Source organism: Myotis lucifugus, unplaced genomic scaffold (assembly GCF_000147115.1).
Source record: "Myotis lucifugus unplaced genomic scaffold, Myoluc2.0 scaffold_52, whole genome shotgun sequence".
NCBI classification, from domain to species: Eukaryota; Metazoa; Chordata; class Mammalia; order Chiroptera; family Vespertilionidae; genus Myotis; species Myotis lucifugus.
In genome coordinates, this window is record NW_005871100.1 from 1,330,288 (window position 1) to 1,348,606 (window position 18,319).

The 18,319-nt window shown below is 57.8% G+C and overlaps 1 protein-coding gene across 1 annotated transcript in view; it reads right to left on the minus strand.

The window, feature by feature from the left end:
• Positions 1 to 18,319, minus strand: part of MINDY4 (MINDY lysine 48 deubiquitinase 4) — a 79,277-nt gene that overhangs the window by 19,764 nt on the left and 41,194 nt on the right. Inside the window, exons 7-13 of the mRNA XM_023753821.1 lie at positions 16,491 to 16,606; positions 14,027 to 14,143; positions 12,722 to 12,810; positions 8,091 to 8,192; positions 6,508 to 6,571; positions 5,838 to 5,903; positions 2,022 to 2,089 (exon numbers count right to left, since the gene is read on the minus strand). Coding sequence (XP_023609589.1) covers positions 2,022 to 2,089; positions 5,838 to 5,903; positions 6,508 to 6,571; positions 8,091 to 8,192; positions 12,722 to 12,810; positions 14,027 to 14,143; positions 16,491 to 16,606 — 622 coding nt within the window. The remainder of the gene's footprint in view (positions 1 to 2,021; positions 2,090 to 5,837; positions 5,904 to 6,507; positions 6,572 to 8,090; positions 8,193 to 12,721; positions 12,811 to 14,026; positions 14,144 to 16,490; positions 16,607 to 18,319) is intronic.

Sequence of the window (18,319 nt, forward strand, 5' to 3'; positions counted from 1 at the left end):
GGAGGGTCAGTGGTCACAACAGTGCCGCCCAGCAGGGTGCTGTGAGAATGACAAGCTTCACGTGCGGTGTTAGAGCAGAGGGAGAAACATCACGATGTGGGTGCCATGGCTCCCAGTGCCCAGAGCGTGTCCACTGTGCTGTCTTCTTAGGAAAGGGGAAAGGGAGGCCGTGGGAGTCAGACAAGCCCGATCAGCTCCTGCTGAGTCCAACACTAAAGCAGGTCTCTACGCCAGTCCTGCTGGCAAGCGGGGCCAGGCTGGCCTAAGCTGCCCGGGGAGACCTCAAAACCATCGACCTCCAGGCCCAGGAAGGTCCTCAGGGGCTGTGAAGGGAGGGGACTGTCAGTAACATGCTCTCTCTCCTGCTCTGGGAACCGGAGGGGACTGCAGCTGGGTCACACGTGTGTCTGCCTGTGTGTGTGTCTGTGTGTGCATATGTGTGCATGTCTGCTGTGTGTGTGCCTGTGTGTGTGTGTGGGGGGGTGCCTGTAGTGAAGAGGAAGGGTTTGGTAGGGCTGCAACTTCAGGCCCATCAGCATGAGCTTCTGCAGGCTCAGTGAGGCACCTTCCCCACATGCGTGCCCAATGCCCACAGGTGACGGCCTGCCCAGCGTAGGTGAAAGGGCAGGAGGGGACAAAAGCAGCCCCGGTGGCCCAGCTCTGGACAATGTGAGCAGCAGCCTGGATGGTGGGCCTGGAGCCTCTGCAGCCTGAGACACCAGAACCGTTCCCTGCGGGAGGCAGGGAAACAGGGTGCCAGCTCCCAGGCCGGAGCCAGGGCCTAGACCCCCTGAGCGAAAGAGGCTGCTGCACAGGTGGGGAAACCGAGGCTGGGAGGCTCCCACTGCTAGACATCACCAGGCCTGACCCTTCTGAAAGCTCAGTTTCCTGTCAGTGAGGTCTGGGTTCTCACCACAGCGGAGACCCCTCCCCCCACCCTGTCAGCCCAGGATCAGCAGACCAGGCCTGGGGAGGAGGCGGCACAGCTCATGGTCTCCACGCACGTGAGCCGGGCCAGGAATGAACCCTATCATCATGGCAGGATTAGGAGAAAATGCCATTAGAAAACGCTGAGCGCACGTTAATAAGGTCAGCAGCAGCAGGTGGCCGGCGGCACTAGGACTCAGCGCCCTCCTGTCCTCCTCCCAACAGCACTGAGGCCTCAGTGAGCGTGGACTGGCCCAGGCCCGACCTCAGGAGCAAGTGTCTTCTTCTTCCTGGGCCTCCCCAGCCTGGGCACCGCACGACGACGCTTTCAGCCGCCCCACATCCCGGGCTGAGCTGCTTAGGGTTATTCCCAAATCTTCCCCACACCAAGCACCCCAAAGTGCAAATGCATGCCCCCAGGTCTCCACGCCTCAGGCTTTCTCTCTGCTTGGAACTGAATATGGCATCGATTGTACTCCACAAGATATTAATGTGCCATTAAGCTGAACTCTCCCTGGTGACATAGGCCCAGTGAGGGACATGGATGAGAAGTCCAGAGAGCTCCTAGGAGTAATCTTGATGGAGGCTCTAGCTCGGGGGCTGCAGGGGATGAGGATGCCTGGAGTCGGGATCCAGCCTTCTGCCCCCGCTGCCTGCCAGGCCCCCGCACGCCCACCCCGCCATCTCAGAGCTGGCTAGACCCGAGCCTTGCAGCCTGCAGATTGCCTTGGCCTAGGGTGAGTCCCCCTTTCCCTGAGCTCTTAGGGCCCTCGGTCACCTCCCAGGTCTCAGACTCGATTGTCCATCCCCACACATGTCCCAGGGGAGTCCACGTGGGTGTGAAGTGTGCCCAGTGAACTCTCAGGTCACCCCCTCACTACTCCGCACACGCAGGCAGACCGAAAAGAAGGCAGCACTGAACACACATGCATGTAGAATGTAACTGCTCTCTCCTCCGCCAGCCTTCCTTCAGCCTCCCAACCAGGCTCGCAAAGGAAGCACCCACTGTGCGCCAAGCACTGCCCTGCGCTCTGGGGAGGCACAGTGAGCAAGACAGACAAGCCACCCGAGAGGTGAGGGAGGAAGATACTCACAGCTCAGTGGACCGGGACAGGATGGCAGACAGGGTGAGCAGGATGCATCCATAGGGGCCCACTTCGAACTGGGAAGAGGAGAAAGGAATGAGCACCCATTAGGTCTGCACCTTCCTCCTTTCACTTCCGGGGGTCACAGCCCAGGGAGCAGCCTGACCCTGAGCCAGCTGCCTCCAGCCAGCCCAGAGGTGGCTGGGTGGCCCCAAGGCAGACCCCCTCAGGGATGAGGACGATGGGAGCAGACACAGTGCCCACCCAGGACCACACCCTCCACCTCCAGGTCCTGGAAGCTCAGGACTCAGCAGCGGCAGGAGCAGCCTGTTGCCAATGCCAGTGTCTTATGCTCATCGTCACATTTCACGCTCACAGACTGTCCCGTGAGGACTGCTCTCCCTGCCGTCTGCCCTATGGGGAAACTGGGGCTCAGAAACTGTGCAAGTGGCAGGCCAAGCAGCCGGGGAGCAGCCCGGCGGGCGTGTGGGGGTTTCATCTGGTTTCAAACCCCTTACTCCACAGAGCTGCGCTGTGGAGAGCAGCAGAGAGCGGGCTGGGCAGAGTGGGGTCTGGAGGGCAGTCAGGTGGGCTGGGCAAGAGCAAGGGCAGATCTGGTCTTTTAAAGTTTTTATTTCCTTCCTCATGGATTATTTGGATTAACTGTTATTTTTTAGATACTGCATTACAATATTATTTATGCTGATTACTGAGGTTTGGGGTGCCCCTCGAATTTGGCACCCAAGGGGAGCACCTTACTGGTCTCTCCTAGTCCTGGCCTGTTTGGAGCCACGGCTTCGAGCTGGGCTGCCTGGTTGAAATCCCAGCTCTGCCACTCCTAGCCATGTGGCCACAGGGACATTTCCTAACTTGTCTGTCCCCAGTCTTCTCCTCTGTAACCAAGGATACAAATCATAGGACCTACACTCCCCAGGTCATTGTGAAGATTACGTGAGATCATCCTTGCAAAGCACCTAAACCAGGCCCAGCACCTGTGTTAGCTGTTGGTGGGATGCTGGCTCCACACTGCACACCTGGCCAGTGAGCCCCGCAGGCACCGTCTACTGGGCTAGACCATGTCCCTTGGGTTCCCTAGAGAAATGCCATCGCCTCACTGCAAATCAGTGTGAAGACCTTACTCATCCCACTTTGGTGACGATACCACTTCTGTGAACTGTTGTCGAAGATGCTGCCTGTTAAAATAGCCAGTTCTTTACATGTGATCAGTTTGTTTTTGGACTTATAACCAGGAAAAAAAAAGGTTGTTTTCCTGGAACAATAAGATTTATAGAATTTATCATATTTCCATTTTGCCTTGGCTGCCAAGCTCTGAGCCAAATATGGTGCTCAGGTGTGGTAACTATTTTAGCTTAAGCTTTTGATAAAATTATCTCTTCTTTTTCTCAAAATATAGTCTTTACTTCTGTCCACTAATTCAATTAGTCATTCAAAGAAGAGCACCATGTGCAATAGCCAAGAGGCTACTCCCTGCTAAGGTTACGCTGTGAACAGGTGGGCACAGATCTGCCTCCTGATAAGTAACTCGGGGAAGAAGGACAATACGCAACAGGAGGGGTGGGGAAGGGGCTCTGCTCTGACGGGAATACAGGTTCCTCTGGAGACACACAGGAAGGCCTTCAGTACAGACATTGAGTTTGGGGAAGGAGGGAGTGTCAAGAAAGGCTTTCTGGAGAAAATGGTGTCTGAACAGAAACCCAAGGGACTAGGCGGAATCAGAAGAGAAGGGAGTGCTGTTCCGCGCAAGAGGAAAGGCACGTGCAAAGGCCTAGAGCCGTGGTCGGCAAACTGCGGCTCACGAGCCACATGCGGCTCTTTGGCCCCTTGAGTGTGGCTCTTCCACAAAATACCACGTGCAGGCTCGCACGTACAATGCGATTGAAACTTCGTGGCCCATGTGCCACAAAGTCGGTATTTTATGGAAGAGCCACACTCAAGGGGCCAAAGAGCCGCATATGGCTCGCGAGCCACAGTTTGCCGCCCACTGGCCTAGCGGCACGAGAGGGCGGGTTACCTCGGTTAGAACACAGAAAAGCCCGGAGGTCATCACTCCTCAATAAGTGACTTTCCATCTGTGATTGGAAGTAGAGATGGAGGAAACGAGTCAACAGCCATCTTAAACCCACCTCGTCTTAATCCTGTGATCCCAGGCCAGTCACCTCACTCTGTTGTCCTCCTGTCCCCATTTGCAAAACGTGGACCATGCACACCTCCTCTGCACATTTCCGCGGACGCGGTGACCACCGCACAGAGCAGGGCTGAGTCCTTGCCGCGAGGACAGGCCTGGCGGACTTGGGCCCCCTGCGCCCTTGTCACGGCTCTACCACTGACTTGTGTGCTGCCTTAGGGAGTGACAAAGCGCTCCCAGCCTCAGTTTCCCCTTCCGAAATGCCTGCCCGCCCTGCCTTGGACTGGCACACCGCCTGGACAGGCCTGCAGAGACTGTCTCCTCGCAGGACCGCGATGAAGGGGACACTGAAGCCACGGGGAGCCCACTCCCTCACGGGAAGAGCTATTATTCCACTCGGGCCAGCCTTGTCCAGTCCCCGGGACACCCTGAGGGACCTTGCAGGGCCCTGGCTGTGGCCTCCATGTGGACTGTTAGACGAGACCACAGACCGGAGGAAATGCCCCCACCTGGGCTCTTGCCGGAACATGACCGAAAGGCACCAGAAAAAAAACATTGATTCAAATTATCTCATCAAATTCAAGCTGCCAAGACACGGGAGACCACAGGGCCAGGCGCCTACCCTGAAAGGCCGGAAACCATCGCTGGGGCCAGGAACACGTCTGTCCCGCTGGGGAAGGGCCATTCCCATGCTGCTCAGGCCGCAGAGACCCAAGCCCACCAGGAGCCCCACTCGGAGGCAGGGCGGAGGCATCCCCCCGCTCGCGGGGACCAGCCAGACACCCCGCCCAGGGGGCGAGCGGTAATGAAAGCACAGCAAGGAGGCTATTTATTTGGGCAGAGACGGCTCGGTGTTGGTTTCCAGGCCTGGCACGAGGACGCCCTCTCAGGCGCAGGCCATGAAAAATGAATTTGGTGAGGGTTGTGCTGAGGCAGCTCAGCGGCTTCCAGCAAAAACATAAGTTAAACTGCAGGGGAAACACGGCCTTCCAGAGAGGAGGGCCAGCTATCGACCGCGTGCACCCAGGGACCAGAGCGGGCACGGGGTAGGGGAGGGAGGTTTGCCCAGAGGCTGGCAGAGGAAGGCGTCCCTCCCCGGCACAGGCCCCACGCTCTGAACCTTCACAGCCAGTCTTGCTGGGGCTTCCTGGACACCTGGGAGTACAGGCCCCGCCCACACTCAAGGATGTAGACCTTGGTGCTGAGGGTCACCAGAGGCCATTGGTGGGCAGTGAGTGGGCCTCAGATGCTTGGGTCATGTGATCAGTACCCCAGGGCTCCTTCCACTCACTGGCAAAGGGTTCTTTGCTTCTGGAGGTGTCTGCTTCCCCGCGGACAGAAAGCTCTCAAAGCCACCGTCGAGTGGCTGCTTCCCTCCACTCGGACCCCCTCCATCCGCTGCGGCAGCCCCCACAGTGGCAGCACGCTGGACCTGGTGGCCACGCCAGCCCTCCAGGAAGCATGGGCGGGCCTGGGTCCCTGCTCCCCAAGCCCACTCTGCTGCAGCCACGGTGCCCAGGGCCAGCAGCAGCTCCTCCCTAGCCTCTACCCACCACCCCCCAGCACCGCCCAGGGTGGGGTAAGGGGGGAGGGGCAATGCCAGTTCACCAACATCTCGTCTACAAACAAAGTAGAAGGCTTAACAGCGCGCACCCCACAAACTAAACCACCACGCGTACCTGATGGATGCTTTGTTGGAGAAAAGCCACCAGCTCCTCATAGCAGGTCAAATCATGGAGTATGAGCTGAGGAGACACAAACACAGAGTGAACCGCCAGAGCCAGGAGCCTGAGGAGCACCTGGGGGTGGGGCGGGGGCGGGCGGGGACGGTGGGGCAGGTGTCCTATCCAAATCGCCACCCAGGCCAGTTCTAAGCCCAGCAGGCAGCGTCCTGAGTGGAGTGGAAAGCAGCAGATAGGAGTTTCTTTTGCTTTCTCGGGCAGATCAGGAAAAACCACTTTTAGAGAAAACATCCAACAAAGTGAGACCCTTCCTTAGGCTCCCAGGGCCACATATGCCCAGACCCAGGTCACATGAAACCACTCGGTGAAGCAAAGCCCCCACGGTGGGGGCCTCCTGCGGGGGGAACTCTGGGCTGGGTACAACCTCCATGTCACAGGCTGACCAACAGCCTTTTTGGGGGGCCATAAAGCCAGTTCTGGCAAGAGCCCACCCCCCAAGCCCCCACCTGCCCGCCCCAGCCCCAGCCCCAGCCCCTGGTGGAGGTTCTGCTGGCGGGGCCACAGGGAGGGCTGGCCTTCCCCAGCTGAGGAAGGATTTACTTATATGAAAGGAGACCGTGCCCAAACCAAGCCAAGGGTTGCGTGATAATTTTCCAGAAAGCCGTACTGTTTCTAAGACTCCATCTGCTTTGTATTTCCCTGTTGGAATGAACTGCTGTGTTCCCGAAGCCCTAAAAAGGAAATGGAGACGCATGAGTCCTGTGTGTGGAAAAAGGCATGACCTTGAGCCAGGGCAAGTCCACATGTGCCATTCAATGAGGGCGGGTGGGAAGGTGGCTCCAGGGAGAGAAGGAGCCAAGGCGTTCTCGCTTTTCCCCACGAGGCTGTGTCCAGAGAGCACCACGAACAGGAGAAAGGAGGGAAAGGAATGGAAAAAGGACAGCAGGAGAGCTTGGCATGGCCAACCCACGTCCTGTCACCCACAGCCGACAGACACAGTTCCACACTCAGGGATGCTGGCTTGCCCTTGGTTCTCAGGGACGTCAGGAATCCCAGCCTCTGAGGCTCCCGCTGACCCACCAGCGTGTTTTCACAGCATCCTGGGTGCCCCCGCCGCCCAGTGAGGCTGGGCCTAGAAGCTGGGCTGGGGGTTGGGGCGCACTGTGCCATCAGCCGGCTGTGTAGCCTTGGGCCAGCCACTGCCCCTCTCTGGGCTTCTCTTTCCTAGTCTGTAAACCAGGAAGAAATTGAATTTTTGCCCCATCTGCTCTCAGGGCTGCCAGGCAGATCCTAAGGGCCAGGGTTAGTACGTTAACTGGAACATGGGTACCAAGGACGAGCACTCTGTAGGATCAATAAGAATAATGGCAATACCTACACTGACATGGCACCTAGTATGTGCCGGACATTGTCCTGAGCATTCCACATTCATTTGTTGTTATCTATCATTTATTTACATGGATTTATGATTTACACTGATAGATCATCACTTATTATACATCATTTGATTTATATGGACTCATTTAATTCCCTCATAATCACCAGTCATGTAATCATCACCCCCATTTTCCAGATGAGTCAACAGATGAGGCACAGAGAGGTTGAGTCAGTTGCCCAAGGTCTAACAGCCAATAAGTGACAGAGCTGGGAAAAGGCAGCCCTTTACTACAGCCTGGCCACGGGGCTGGGGCCCAGTGATGCTTCCATCAGGCCGGAAGCCAGCCATCCGTGTGGATTACGAGGATGGTGCCTCCACCCGGGGTAGGAGGGAGGTAGCAGGAAGACACTGTTGGCTCCACCATCGACCACTCACCTGAGCCCCCTCCTCTGAGGGACCCAGGTGACAGAACAAACAGAGCGTGCTTTGGGGGTTGGGATACAAGTTGGGGTGGTGGACTAGGTCAATTGAAGGGTTGTTTTCCAAGGCTTCTGGATCAGAAAATTATAGAGGAGAGCAGGCTGCGGGTCAGAGGTTTTCTCAGGCAGGTACCACCTCCCAGAGCTCCCCCAGGCATGGGGGGCAGGCAGGCAGGCAGATCTGGCCTGTCCTGAGATGAGACTGACACCTCCCCTTCCCCCCAAAACCCCCCGCCCCCACCAAGGCAGGGCTGCCCAGTACATCCGATGGCTCTCGGGGCTGGTACCAGCATGGGACACAGGCAGGGGTCTGGGAGGACACACAGCCAGCTTGACCACAGCTGAGCCAGCCCAAGGTTAAGTGGTAGCAACACGGCCCTGGGAAGCACTTACAGTGTGACCACGGCTCTCTCGTGGCCCCCAGCCCGCCACAAAATGTCCGCGATGGCCAGGGCCAGGCAGTGGGTCCGGTGGGCATTGGACGGTTGCAGCTGCCTGAGGAGGAAGAAGGAGTGTGTTTATGTCGACGGGACAGAAACCAGGGGCAGCGCAGCCCCGTGGCAGATGGCCTGTCCTTTGCTCTGCTACCCAGAGGGGCGCCCTGCAGAGCCTGGAGGTACCTCTTCCAATGAGGACCAAGGGAAGCATCTGGAGGGAGGGGCCCTGGGCGGGGCTGGAGGAGGAGCAAAGGGACTGGAGACTTGATGGCCCTGGGGTGTGTGTAAAAGGGGGGTGAGTTCTGGCAGCTCCGGAGGCCGAGCAGACGTGCCCCAGCCCTGCTGCCACCAAGGAAGGAAAGCCATCCCGGACACAGGCAAGGCACTGCCCTGTCCCAGCCATGCTTGGCGACACCTGGGCCCCAGAGGCAACAGGAAATGAGACCACAGGTGCAGGGTGGGGCAGGGGAGCAGCCTGACCTGCTGGTGACTAGAAGTCGTAGGGCGAGGGGATATGGGAGAGGAAGGCTTCGAGATGAAGAACACAGGGCGGGGATCGGGGCTGAGGGAGGCGGTTTATGTGCCTGGGAACACATCAAAAGCCCTGATGAGCGGCCGGGGCTGAGTAGAGGGTTCCGAGCCACCTGAGGGTCCTTGGCACCTGGGTGGCTCAGACCGCCCAGAGAGAGGACGAGGAGCGGCAGAGAGAGTGGCCAGGATGGGACCCGGGGAACTCTAGCACAGGGGGAGCAGGCTTGGGAGGGGTGCTGTCCCACTGAAGGACTCTAAGAAGGATGGGCAGTCAGTGGTGCCAAAAACTGCAGAAAATCTCTTACGAAAATAAAGGGCAACAAAGAGGCCCCTGGTGAAGGGAGGGAGGGAGGGAGGAGGGTAAAGCCAAGCAGGGCGCCTCCTTCGTCCCCGCCCAGGGCTCTGGCGCTGCGCTCCCTCATCGCTCCAGCACCTGCGAAGGAGGCAGGCACTCTCATCTCCTGGTCAGAGGGGAAGCCTGAGGCACAGAGATTAAACGCCCCACCTACATCACACAGCAAAGATGGGAAGGCCTACCACAGCACTAGGGACGGGGAGAGCGTGGACAATGGCCGCCCGTCCGGGGCACGTGGCTTTGAGAACCAGCCTCCCTTTGCCTCGTTCCTGTCCGTCCAGCACCGGGCTCCTGGCTACAGACCCTCCGGCCTCCGAGTTTCTACACAGCCGTCCTCGTTCTTTCCTGGGCTTCCACTTGGGCTCTCCACCCTTCCCTGCGCTTCCGCCAGCCTCCTCCTCACGTGAGACCCAGGCTCCCAGAAAGCACCGTGGGGCTGCGGCAAGGGCGGCGGTCGGGCCTGGGTTCCACTCTGGCTCCCAGGCCCCGGGAAGCCCCTTGCCCTTGCTGACTGTCACCTCCCCACTTGTAAACGGGCACTGGGCCCGATGCCCCTAAGCATGCCATCCTGCCATTTCCCTGGCCCCGGGGCAGACGGGTGCGCCCACCTATGTGTGTACAGCTGAAAATCAAGGGGAAGGGGGCGATGTGTTCAGTCACCCAGACTACTGCCACCAGATAACTGGTGTCTGCCCTCACGGCCAGGCCTCAGTGACCAGGATGGTCCGCATTGTCTTGCTCAGCAGACACATACTTATCAACCTCCTACCATGCATCTCGCACCTGGCCGGGCTCTTAAACGAGAAGTCTCTTTGAGTCTATGTCCCCCGAAGTGCAGGGTGAAGGCCCTTGTCTGGGCTGGGGTGGGAGTGGGAAAATAATTCATTCTGCGTTGGCCTAAACCACCGAGTCTTTCAGAGGTGTTTCTGCCCGACTTATCTTAGAACAGCCTGACCCCCACTCTCCCAGGCCCACTAGCCTGAGTTCACAGAGAATGCAGAGGCCAGCTGAGTGCAGGCTGCTTAGTCCATCTGCTCCCTCTCACAGTCCAAGCTGCCGGGGTGGGTGGGAGGAAGGCTGGCCCAGGGCCACTGGACCTGGGGTCCGAGCCGGGCTCCGCTCTGTGTCTGGAGGGGTCTCGGACAAGTGTCCCTCCATCTCTGGGCCTCAGATTCCCCGAAGTCAGAAGGAAAGTGAAGGTGAGAGGACAGCGTCTTGCCCGCGGCCCTGCCAGGCCTGCAGGGCACTGAGGGCTGGCCACCCTACCCACCAGCTGAGCGCTGGCACAGTCCTCCTCGAGTGAAAAACACGACGTCCCGCTGCCTGCACTGTCCTCCAGGACAGAAGAGAGGTCAGCTGCCGGCCTGACGGGATGAGTCTTAATGAAGCCAGACATCGTGCAGCAGAACACGGGCCCTGCCAAGAAGCCTCCATTTCAGCATGCCTTCCGGGAGGGCACATCACATCCACCGTGCGGCTTTCACAGAAACAGTTCCCCAACCGTCGGTCGGTCGGTCGGTCGGAAGGAGAGAGCGAGGAGGGGTCTCCACCCCAGGCCTGCAGACCCGGCACAGGAACCCCCGGCACAGGCAGCGAGCACGGAGCCCCTCCGGGTCCACAGGAGCTGAGCCCCCGAGCCCGCCAGCTGCAGGCGCTGCGAGGTGGGCCGTGCCAGGGTTCCTGAGGAGAAGGCGTGTGCCGCCTTTTTTTTAAGCCAGGTCATTTCTGACATCCTGGAATCTCAGAGTCAGAAGGGAGCGCTGAGGCCTCACACCCAACCCAGCACACAGCCTGTGCGAGATCATCAAGGACCCCATCCATCAGTGTTAAAACTGAAGCAATAAATCAACTTCGAGAGGAGCTGGGCCGAGAGTGGTCCCTGCAGAGATGCCAGGTGAGGGGGGCCCCAGGTACTTGCTGTGCTCGTCTGTATTCTTCTCTATTGGCTTTTCCCAGATTAGGAAAGAGGGGTGGTTCTGTCGAGAAGCCCCTCATAAAACACAGAGCCACCCATTGGTCACCGAGAGGCCACCTGGTGTCCAGCACTCAGGAGCCTCAGACCCAGGACGCTCAGGCCTCCCCTCCTCTCTGGTTTCTCCCGGCTCCCGTCGCCGTGTCTCCTCTAGGGCACAGCAGTGTGAGCGACAGGCAGGGCGCCGAGTGCCAGGCTTGGCTCTGCCACGGATGCCAGGTGTGACCCTGGGCAAGCATCTTTGCCTCTCTGGGCCTCAGTTTCCCCATATGCACCTTGGCAAGCGACACCCATGGTCCTACACACTCGCACAGCCCTTGGGGATTTACAGAGGCCTTGGTTTGCAGTCAGCCTTAGGCAGGACAGATTCGCAGATGGAGATAGTGAGGCCCTGCTCCCCCACAATTTCAGGTCCCTAGGCCCCAGTCTCACACTCTCTTTAGCACCCCCAGCCTGGGGACAGGCTAAGGAGCACAGAGCCAGGCACCCTGCCCCCACCCCCGGGCTCAGCACCTACAGGCTGCACTAAGGCCAGCTTGGCATAGGCAGCTTCCCGTGGCCTCTGACCTGCAGGGCCTCACCTCAGCACAGCACCAACTCGGATCCTGCTGGCTCACCCCTCCCTCCTCCGTCGCCCGTGCCTCATTCCCTGGGCCTTTGCTTGACCCAAGTCGTAGCCTGAACCAGGAGGCTCTCCATCTAATCAGCGCTTGAACAGACAGACACCTGTCAATATAAACAGCCTGAGTCCGTGCCAGGGGCTGACCGCGGGCAGTGGGAGGTAGAACCTCACTTCCCGCAGCTGCACAGTTTTCTTCCACCCACAGCCCCAACCTGGACGGCTGCCTGCCTCCCAGGCCCTGGCTCTTGTCTCTGGTGTGCAGAGCAGAGCTCAACCCCAAGGTTGTGCCTGGATCGGGGGGGGGGGGGGTCTCACATCCCCTGAGTGGGCATGTAGTGGGCAATAAGGAACCAAGCCTGCCTAGTGCCCCGGGCAGACACAGCATTCCTGGCACCAACTTAAAAGCCTTGCCCCGACTACTGACCCACAACTTTCTCAGAAGCCCGAGTCCAAGTTCAAAAGCAGCTCCAAAGGGATATGGGGCTGAGAGGAGTTGTAAGACTTCTCCCACGAGGACCAAGGCCAAGGCTTGACCCCAGCAGGCGGCCAGGCCCCCAGGCCCCTCTGGCAGCCTGGCCCTGACCCATCCGCCAGCCCCAGTCTCATCCTGCCCCTCCAAACTCTGCCCTGGCCACCCCAGGCCACTCTCAGCTCTCCGGCTCTGCTGTCCCCGCCCTCAGCCCCTGCACACATGGTTCTTACCAGAGTACCGTTCCCCTTTCCTCCCTGTTAGTCTGGATAACTGTGCATTAGCCCACCCCTTCATTCAATAAAAGTCCTGAGGGCCTCTCCGGTGGAGCAGGCCCTGGGCTGGATGCCTGTCAGCAGGGTGGCGTGGGTGTGGACGGCAGTCGGGCTGCTGCACGCGGCTTTGGAGGGGGGTGATCCCAGTTCCGACGCCATCCCACAGCCGATGACCACGTGGACAGCACTTAGCAACCTCCCTGCCTCTAGACAAATGCACACAACTCATTTCCCGGGTCGCACAGGCCGCATTCACCGGCCCCCATTCCCCTCGCCAGCTCAAGGACACGCCGGGCCCTGCCTGTGGTCCTGGACACTGGGGAGCCTCCGGGAAGGAGGCCGCAGGGATGGGCGCTCACTTACCGAGCGCAGTCAGCCTCGCCGGCTCCTTCAAACAGCAGTTTCTGCAGGACACAGCCTTGGACAGCCGCCAGAACCCCGCAGGGACCACCCTGCAACGAAGGGCACGCGTTAGTGCCAGCAGGAAGTGGCCCAGGGCAGAGCCGTCCGTTCCTGCAGAACCAGCTCTGCCCACAGGTGACAGCCCACGGGGCCTCTCCAAGCCGGGCCTCGGAAACAGGGGTCTCAGACATGGTGGCTCCTTCCACACTGTGCTGACCCCCTGTCACAGAGAGGGGACGCCAAGGCCCAGGCAGCCGTCGCTGGAGGGAGGAGGGCGTCGGCAATGTCTGATGGGAGGAAAGTGACTGCACAACCAGCCAGGGACGTCACCATAGGTTTCCAGTCACCCAGGGAAACGTGTCCATGTCCACGGGCAGAGGGTGCCAAATGCCTCCCCGGCCTTCAAGGCCCACCCTGGAGGCCACCTCCTCCAGGAAGCCTCGCCCCACCATCCTCGCTGAAGAGCGCCCCTTTGCAGCCTCCGCTTACATGTGCCCATTTCTGCCCAAGGAGGCCTGCAGCACCCAGTAGGTGTGGCTTGTCCCCTCCCACGTCAGCCTGGGAAGGCTCCCGAAGAGCTCATCCCTAGAGACATCGACAAGTCAACGACTGACAGGGCAGCAGGCTGTGGGGTGCTGAGCGTGGCCACACTGGGGACAGAGCTGGCTGTCTTGGGGTTCTTCCCCAGGCGGTGTGGGGCAGGGGGAGGTTCCTGGGGCTTGAGAAATGGAACCCAGTTAAACTGCAGGATTGACAGGACCTTTGGGCCCTTAAAGTGCACATCCTGGGAGATAGGTATAAGCCATGTTCAAATCCTGCCACAATGCACCTGTGTTTCTGTCTTATCACACCGCCCCTCACACCTCTGTTTTTCACTTTCTGCAGCCACTGGACTTTCACATGGCCTCCCCCTTCCCACCCACCCCCCGCTTTGTCCAGGCACCCCCTGCCTCGAGTCTCCCTTATCCTGAAAAACCATTTCTCTATCTATACGCAGCCTAATAAGGACGCTCTCTGGTGCCTGCCAGATGCAGGGACTCCTCACTCAGAGGGGATTCCGGCGCCGTAGTGCTCACAGGAAGGGGGGCACCCCAGTCCTGCTCGGCAGCCACCGAGCTCCTGCCAGGTGACAACCAGCAAATGTGGGGCTGGCCGGCACTAGACGGCCCAGGTAACATTCATAGGGTTTAACCAACTGGGGTGCATGCCACCCCTACCCATGAGGGGCCTGCAGTAAGGTCCTGGGGAAACGCGAAAGCAACCTGCCTTGTTCTGCACGATGCCATATTTTAACGAGGCTGCGTCACTAAAGGAAAAACTCTGAAGTTTCCACTCTTCATTGAAACAGCAAAAGCTGGAACCAAACAGAAGGGTCTTTATGTCCTGTCAAGAGAAGAGAGCATTTTATTGCTGCTTTGAAAGTAAACAGTGCCCTGCCCAGGGGTTCCCACAGAAGCTGCTGTTGGATTCGGCAGGGCCGTCCATTCTCAGGAAAGCTGTCTATTTCTTTTTATCTTGCAAACCCATTCTTCTCACACTGGAAGAAATAAAATCAACCCTGAGGTTGTCTTCTGGAACATCTGTAATCCAAACCAGCGTGTGCTGACCCAGGCCAAAACCTTTTTAGATTCCTTAGAGGAAACATGAGACACAAAATGTTAGTTACAAGGGAACTTGGAAGTTCTTGACTGCACATTATAATCACCTACGAAGCTCTTAACAGTCCTGATGCCCAGGCCGCGTGCCTGGCCCACTGCATCGGAAACCCTGGGAGTCAGGCTCCGGTGTCTGTAATTGTAAACCTCCCAGGCGATTCCAGTGTGCAGCCAAGGTTGAGAACTGGTGCTGTAGGACAGGCTTAGCAAACCCACAGGCCAAATCCGGCCCCCACTTGTTTTATAAATAAAGTTTTATTGAAACACAGCCATCAATGCCCATTTGTTTACCATATTGTCTATGTCGGCTTTTACATGGCATTGGCAGAGTTGAGCGATTGCAACTGAGAGCCAAAAATATACTCTGTGAGCTGGACCCTAGGCCTAGGTCTTTAGAGAAAAAGTCTGCCAATCCTGCGCTGATATAACCCTCTCCACATGTAAGAATCTCCTCTACAACACCACCCAAGAGTGGTCCCCGAGATCTTGGCTGGAACACCGCAACCACCCAGTGAAGGAGGTCCCACCATCTCCCAAGGCTCTGTCTTCTCTAAACTTCTGACTGACATTGAGCTCAAGCCCCACCCTCCAGAGCCCCAGAAAGTGCCAACCCCTCCCCACTGCCTGCCCCTGGACAGGAAGGCAGAGCCTCTCCCCGGAGGCCCACTGCTCATGCTGGCTACTCCCTCGCTCTCCGCCATGGTTTTACATCAGGGACCTCTGAAGATGCCAGCATGTGGGTTCCGAGGCCACCTCTGCAGCCCCCCTCCCTGGCTGAGATCTTTCCCACAAGCTCCGATTATTTCTCTCTAACATGGCTTTTTTCTTTTCACGAAGTACAAGGAAAATCTCTGTGACAGAGCATTTGTCCCCATGTCATCAAAGGAGGGCTGGCTGCACAGGAGGGGTGAGGGGGCAGGGTTATCTGTCAGGGCAGGTTCCTTGCACCAACTACCACCATCCATGTACTTGAACGGAGTTTCCCAAGAGCCTAGAACCAGAGAGACTTGAGTATTCAGGCTGAAGCCCGTGTCTGTTCTCCTAATCACAGGACAGCCCCAGCTAGGCTGTGAGGGCCCAGGTCCCAGGGCCAGAGCCAGAAGCCCTGGACCCACCTTTTCTGTGGGGCCTCAGGTGTTCCAGCTGCTCTTGGAGATGCTGTGGCTGAGTGGTCTCTTACGGACTCTAAGGACCCTTCCATGGTCTGGAACCACAGCCCAGTGGCTACAGACAGCCAGAGCACTTCCCCCAAGGTCAGGGCCACTAGCACGCCTCTGACCCTTTGTGGTTTCTAAAGAAGGAAGGAAAAGGGAAGGAAGGGGAGGGAAACGCTCTAGAAAAATCTTTGACTTTTGATCTGTGTGTGATCTGGGAAGTAGGAAGAGAAGGGGGTCAGCTGTGTCCCAGAGTTTACACCTTCCTCCTGGATCCTGGCTGAAAAGCCAGTGACAGCCAGCAGGGGCAGAACTCATCCCACGGCCAAGGGGCAGGGTGAGGCCACCTGGCAGCCGAGATGGTATGGAGGCCTGGGCACTCTGCTGAGGAGGCTGTAAAGCCGGGAACCTGCCCCCTGGGTCCCAGCGTCCTTCGAGGAGACCAGGGTGCGAGCCCAGAGGGTGCTGAAGAATTGCTGACGCCTCCCTGTCCTTCCTCACTGGTACCAGCCTGGGCCCAGAGACGAGTGCAGGAGCAGGGCCAGTCTAACGAGGGCAACTATCCCATGACCACCCCAGCTCTGGGGCCACAGCAGATGCCATGGGGCTGCTCAGGGACAAAAGAGCAGGGCCCTGGAGCGTTTGATGGGAGAAGGTTGAGACCTTTCGGTTCAGGGAGAGTTGGGAGCTGCTAGGACTAGGCCCCCATTTTCCTGATTCTCATTCAGGTTTTCTTCTACATCCCACCCAAATTCCCAGTTAAACAACCACTGAGAGGCTATACTGAGATGGATGGAGCCACAAAGATCAAGATCACCTCATTCACACCAATTCAAATCAAACTGTCTTCATTTCACACACCCCCATTGACACCCATTCACATCGAGATGTATCAACTCGCACTTTTAAGTCGGCACCTGCCTTTGCCACTGAGGGGTCGATTGGCTTTGACGCTATGTGCAGCCTGAGCGCTGATGGGACTGGAGCGAGAATGACTTCCTCCCGTATCGGCTCGTCCTCCACATCCTCCACATCCTCTGAAAGAGAAGGCGGCGCGTGAGATCCTGGTTATAACTCATGGAGAGCAGAGCGTGAAGTCGCTTAACCCCAAGGGTGTGATGAGTTCTGAGGGCTCTGCTCCTGCTCCATGCCCAAACCCCACGCCGGCCCCTGCCACAGGGCTGCTGGCCTGGGACACGGCTACGGTCCCCTGGAAAGCTCTGCTGGTGGGCACACGGTGGAAGAAGTGCCTGGGGCCCAAGCCATCGAGTCGAGCCCAGAAAAGCCTCGCTCAGACACATTTCTTAGGGAAGGTGGGCATGATGCACAAGTGTGTCCCCTGAGGACAAACTTGAAGAGGGCAGAATGAGCACAGGAAATGCCACATTCCTGATACAATAATAACAGATCATCACTGTTGTAGCTTTCATTTATTAACTACTCATGTTTTACCACCTAAGCCTCATAGCAGCCCCGTGAGGGAGTAATTATCATACCCCAATCCCCCCCCCCCCCCCCGCCTCCCATTTTCAGATGAGGAGACTGAGGCTTCGAGAAGGTAAGTCACATGGATGGGAACTGGCAGGGACGGGATAAACCCCCAGGCCGACTGCTCATTGGCCTGCCTTCCTGCCAGTCAGATGTCCCTGGACCTCTAGCCAGCAGGGACCTCGGCCACATCCCAGATACAGTCTCCTACAGCTGCAGGGACCGAGGCCAGGACAGGCCCCGCGTGAGCCTTGGCGCACCAGACTGTGCCTTCCCAGGGCCGAGCTCCCTCCCTCCATCCCCAGGGCCGCAGCCCTTCCCAGACCTCAGATGAAGGCCCCAGTGAAAACCACCCAAGGCAATTATGCTGGCAAAACCGGCTGTCTCCAGAGAGCCTCTGGGCCTCATGTTTTTCTTCCTGTTTCCTCAAGGTTAAAGGGTCATGCAAAGCTCACCGCACCTTATAGATATGGACATTCTTTCCCACAATTCTGTGCCTCTAGGACTAGAGACATGTCACTGTCCCTGCCCCACATCTTTTAGAGATGGTTTCCAAAGGCCAACAGCCCAGGACACAAGTCTCATATCTTATTCTATAGCCTCCCTTTCTGCCCTGGCAGAGGGCCAGGCACAGCATGAGGCCAAGGCCTAGGGGCTCGGTACACCAAGATGAGACAGAGTCTACCTTCAGTCTGAAAAGAATGCTTTAATAAGTCAGGGATTTAAATGAGAACCTTTCGTAGTTAGGGTTTCTGAAAAGCCACCGTGACCATGGCCTTACAAACACACCCTGAAATAAAGACCAGATGTTCACCCAGCAACATGCAAGGGGCTTAAAAACATGGCAGTGGGCAGAGAAAGTAAGAAAGCAGAGGTTTATATCCATTACAAATACATGAACACAAGATAACACTACACATTTTTCAAGGACATGCACAAGAAAAAGATATCAACTAAATACACGAGAATGGTGGCTGATGGAGGAGAGGGTCATGAGAGTTTGGGGGTGGGGCCAAAGGAAAATAAGGAAGGAAAGGCGAGAGGGAGGGAGGGAGGGAGGAGGAGGAGTTGGGCAGAGAGGGACGAAGGGAAGGAGGGAGGGCAGGCTTTGCAAAGATGGATAGTGAGAATTTTTGCTGGAGGAATAGAAATAACTCTATTATAGAACCCAGAGGCCCAAAACAGAGGAAGAGAGTGATGCCCCCAGGCCTGAGGGCTCCTAGCAACGCCTTGGGCCAGATTGTTTCCTGGGGGAAAGAAGG